This window comes from Oncorhynchus nerka, unplaced genomic scaffold (genome assembly GCF_034236695.1).
Source record: "Oncorhynchus nerka isolate Pitt River unplaced genomic scaffold, Oner_Uvic_2.0 unplaced_scaffold_5608, whole genome shotgun sequence".
NCBI lineage: Eukaryota > Metazoa > Chordata > Actinopteri > Salmoniformes > Salmonidae > Oncorhynchus > Oncorhynchus nerka.
The window spans coordinates 1-3,611 of NW_027035705.1; the positions used below are offsets into that span (position 1 = coordinate 1).

At 61.0% G+C, this 3,611-nt stretch overlaps 1 protein-coding gene across 1 annotated transcript; it reads right to left on the reverse strand.

Annotated features, from left to right (window-relative positions):
* Positions 1-1,202: 1,202 nt before the first annotated feature.
* On the reverse strand, positions 1,203-3,375 carry LOC135566351 (uncharacterized; the record flags this gene model as incomplete). The annotated part of the gene is made up of 3 exons (XM_065014096.1): positions 1,203-1,803; positions 2,361-2,627; positions 3,231-3,375. Coding segments are annotated over 3 exons (1,013 nt in total), but the record flags the coding sequence as incomplete, so codon positions are not given.
* Between the last annotated feature and the right edge of the window lie 236 nt (positions 3,376-3,611).

Below are 3,611 nucleotides of genomic sequence, written 5' to 3' on the forward strand. Positions count from 1 at the left end.
GTTCTGTTGGAGGGGCGCTGGTGTGGCTGGGTCCGCTCTGTTGGAGGGGTGTTGGTGTGGGAGGGGCCTGGGTGGGTTGTCAGTTCTGTTGGAGGGGTGTTGGGTGGGAGGGGCCTGGGTGTGGGTTGTCACGTTCTGTTGGAGGGGTGTTGGCGTGGAGGGGCCTGGGTGGGTTGTCAGTTCTGTTGGAAGCTGGAAAGTTGGTGTGGGAGGGGCCTGGGTGGGCTGGTCCGCTCTGTTGGAGGGGTGTTGGTGGGAGGGGCCTGGTGGGTTGTCAGTTCTGTTGGAAGGGTGCTGGTGTGGAGGCCTGGTGGCTACTACTTGTTGGAAGGGTGTTGGTGTGGAGGGGCCTGGGTGGGTTGTCACGTTCCTGTTGGAGGGGTGTTGGCGTGGAGGGGCCTGGGTGGGGTTGTCAGTCTCTGTTGGAAGGGTGTTGGGGTGGAGGGGCCTGGGTGGGCTGTCAGTTCTGTTGAAGGTGTTGGTGGAGGGGCCTGGGTGGGCTGTCCGCTGAAGGTGTTGCGTGTGGCGTGGAGCTGGCAGCTCTGTTGGCAGGTGAGGGAGGCCTGGCAGCTGGGTCAGCTCTGTTGGAGGGGTGTTGGCGTGAGGGGCCTGGGTGGCACTTGTCATGTTGGAGGCCTGGGTATGGCTGGTGGTCAGTTGCAGGGTGTGGAGGGGCCTGGGTGGGTTGTCAGTTCTGTTGGAGGGTGTTGGTGTGGAGGGGCCTGGGTGGGTTGTCACGTTGTTGAAGGGTGTTGGTGGGAGGGGCCTGGGTGGGTTGTCAGGTTGCAGGGGTGTTGGTGGAGGGGTCTGGTGGGCTTGTCCGTCTTGTTGGAAGGTGTTGGTGTGGAGGGGCCTGGGTGGGCTGTTCGTGTTGAAGCGGTGCTGGGTGGAGGGGCCTGTGGGTTGTCACTCTGCTGGAAGGGTGCTGGTGAGGCCTGGTGGTCGCCTGAGGCCTGTCGGTGGGGGGCTGTGAGGGGGTCTGCGTGGCTGGAAGTGTTGGTGTGAGGCCTGGGAGTTTGTCCGCTCTGCATGGAGGGTGCTGGTGTGGAGGGGCCTGGGTGTTGTCAGTTCTGTTGGAAGGGTGTTGGTGGAGGGGCCTCGGGTAGGGTTGTCGCTTGCTGGAAGGTGTTGGTGTGGAGGGGCCTGGGTGGGTTGTCACTTTTGCTGGAAGGGTGTTGGCGTGGAGGGGCCTGGGTGGGTTGTCAGTTTGTTGGAAGGCGTGTTGCGTGGAGGTCTGGGCCTGGGTGGCTGTCGCTCTGTTGGAGGTGGTGGTGCGGTGGGGCCTGGGTGGCTGTCACTCTGTCGAAGGGGTTGGCGTGGAGGGGCCTGGGTGGGTTGTCAGTTCTGTTGGAGGGTGTTGGCGTGGAGGGGCCTGGGTGGGTTGTCAGTTCTGTTGGAGGGTGTTGGTGGGAGGGGCCTGGGTGGGTTGTCACTTGCTGAAGGGTGTTGGCGTGAGGGGCCTGTAGGTTGTCAGTTCTGTTGGAAGGGTGTTGGTGTGGAGGGGCCTGGGTGGGTTGGTCCGCTCTGTTGGAGGGGTGTTGGTGGAGGGGCCTGGGTGGGTTGTCAGTTCTGTTGGAAGGGTGTTGGTGTGGAGGGGCCTGGGTGGGTTGTCCGCTCTGTTGGAAGGGTGTTGGTGTGGAGGGGCCTGGGTGGGTTGTCAGTTCTGTTGGAAGGGTGTTGGTGTGGAGGGGCCTGGGTGGGTTGTCACTTCTGTTGGAAGGGTGTTGGTGTGGAGGGGCCTGGTGGGTTGTCACTTCTGTTGGAAGGGTGTTGGCGTGGAGGGGCCTGGGTGGGTTGTCAGTTCTGTTGGAGGGGTGTTGGTGTGGAGGGGCCTGGGTGGGTTGTCAGTCTCTGTTGGACGGGTGTTGGTGTGGAGCGGGGCCTGGGGTGGGTTGTCAGTTCTGTTGAAGGGTGTTGGTGTGGAGGGGCCTGGGTGGGTTGTCAGTCTGTTGAGGTGTTGGTGAGGGCCTGGATGGGTTGTCACTTCTGTTGGAGGGGTGTTGGCGTGGAGGGGCCTGGGTGGGTTGTCAGTTCTGTTGGACGGGTGTTGGCGTGGAGGGGCCTGGGTGGGTTGTCCGTTCTGTTGGAGGGGTGTTGTGTGTGGAGGGGCCTGGGTGGGTTGTCAGTTCTGTTGGAAGGGTGTTGGCGTGGAGGGGCCTGGGTGGGTTGTCCGTTCTGTTGGACGGGTGTTGGCGTGGAGGGGCCTGGGTGGGTTGTCCGTTCTGTTGGAGGGGTGTTGGTGTGGAGGGGCCTGGTGGGTTGTCAGTTCTGTTGGAAGGGTGTTGGTGTGGAGGGGCCTGGGTGGGTTGTCAGTTCTGTTGGAGGGGTGTTGGTGTGGAGGGGCCTGGGTGGGTTGTCACTTCTGTTGGAGGGGTGCTGGGTGGAGGGGCCTGGCGGCTGGGTCTGTCGTCTGCTGGTGGATGCTGGTGCGGGCCTGTTGGAAGGCTGTGGAGGGGTCTGGGGCATGGGTCAAGGGCATGTACGGCTCTGTTGGAAGGGTGTTGGTGTGGAGGGGCCTGGGTGGGTTGTCCGTTCTGTTGGAGGGTGTTGGTGTGGAGGGGCCTGGGTGGGTTGTCAGTTCTGTTGGAAGGGTGTTGGTGTGGAGGGGCCTGGGTGGGTTGTCCGTTCTGTTGGAGGGGTGTTGGTGTGGAGGGGCCTGGGTGGGTTGTCAGTTCTGTTGGAAGGGTGTTGGTGTGGAGGGGCCTGGGTGGGTTGTCACTTCTGTTGGAAGGGTGTTGGTGTGAGGGGCCTGGGTGGGTTGTCACTTCTGTTGGAAGGGTGTTGGCGTGGAGGGGCCTGGGTGGGTTGTCAGTTCTGTTGGAAGGGTGTTGGTGTGGAGGGGCCTGGGTGGGTTGTCAGTTCTGTTGGAGGGGTGTTGGTGTGGTGGGGCCTGGGTGGGTTGTCACTTCTGTTGGAAGGGTGTTGGCGTGGAGGGGCCTGGGTGGGTTGTCAGTTCTGTTGGAAGGGTGTTGGTGTGGAGGGGCCTGGGTGGGTTGTCAGTTGGGCTTGGGAGTGGTGGAGATGAGGGTGATGGTGCCTGGTTGGGGGCTGTTCTGTTGGGTCAGGGTGAATATAGGGTATAGGTGGAGGTTATGGGGCCTGGGGAAACGTTGTGTGTCTTGGGTGGATGCTGACGGGGCCTGGGTGTTGGACCAGGGTGGTGCTGGTTAGGTGCTCAGTGCTGTGTCCTGGGCCTCAGAAGGTTGGGAGGGTGAGGGGTGTCCTGTCACCTACATTCTAAAGACACCACAGAGTTCTGAGAGGAGGAAGAGGACGACACAGGAGTGTCGGCTAGTGTCAACATCACCGCTGCTGTTAGAGAGCTGGAGGACGGGGACGAGGAAGAGGAGGAGGAGGAAGATGCAGCCACTGTACCTGGGGAGAAAAAACAACATTGTGGTCAGATGGAGCAGGAACAACATGGTGGTCAGAAACAACATGGTGGTCAGATGATGCAGGAACAACATGGTGGTCAGATGGAGCAGAAACAACATGGTGGTCAGAAACAACATGGTGGTCAGATGGAATAGAAACAACATGGTGGTCAGATGGAACAGAAACAACATGGTGGTCAGAAACAACATGGTGGTCAGATGATGCAGAAACAACAT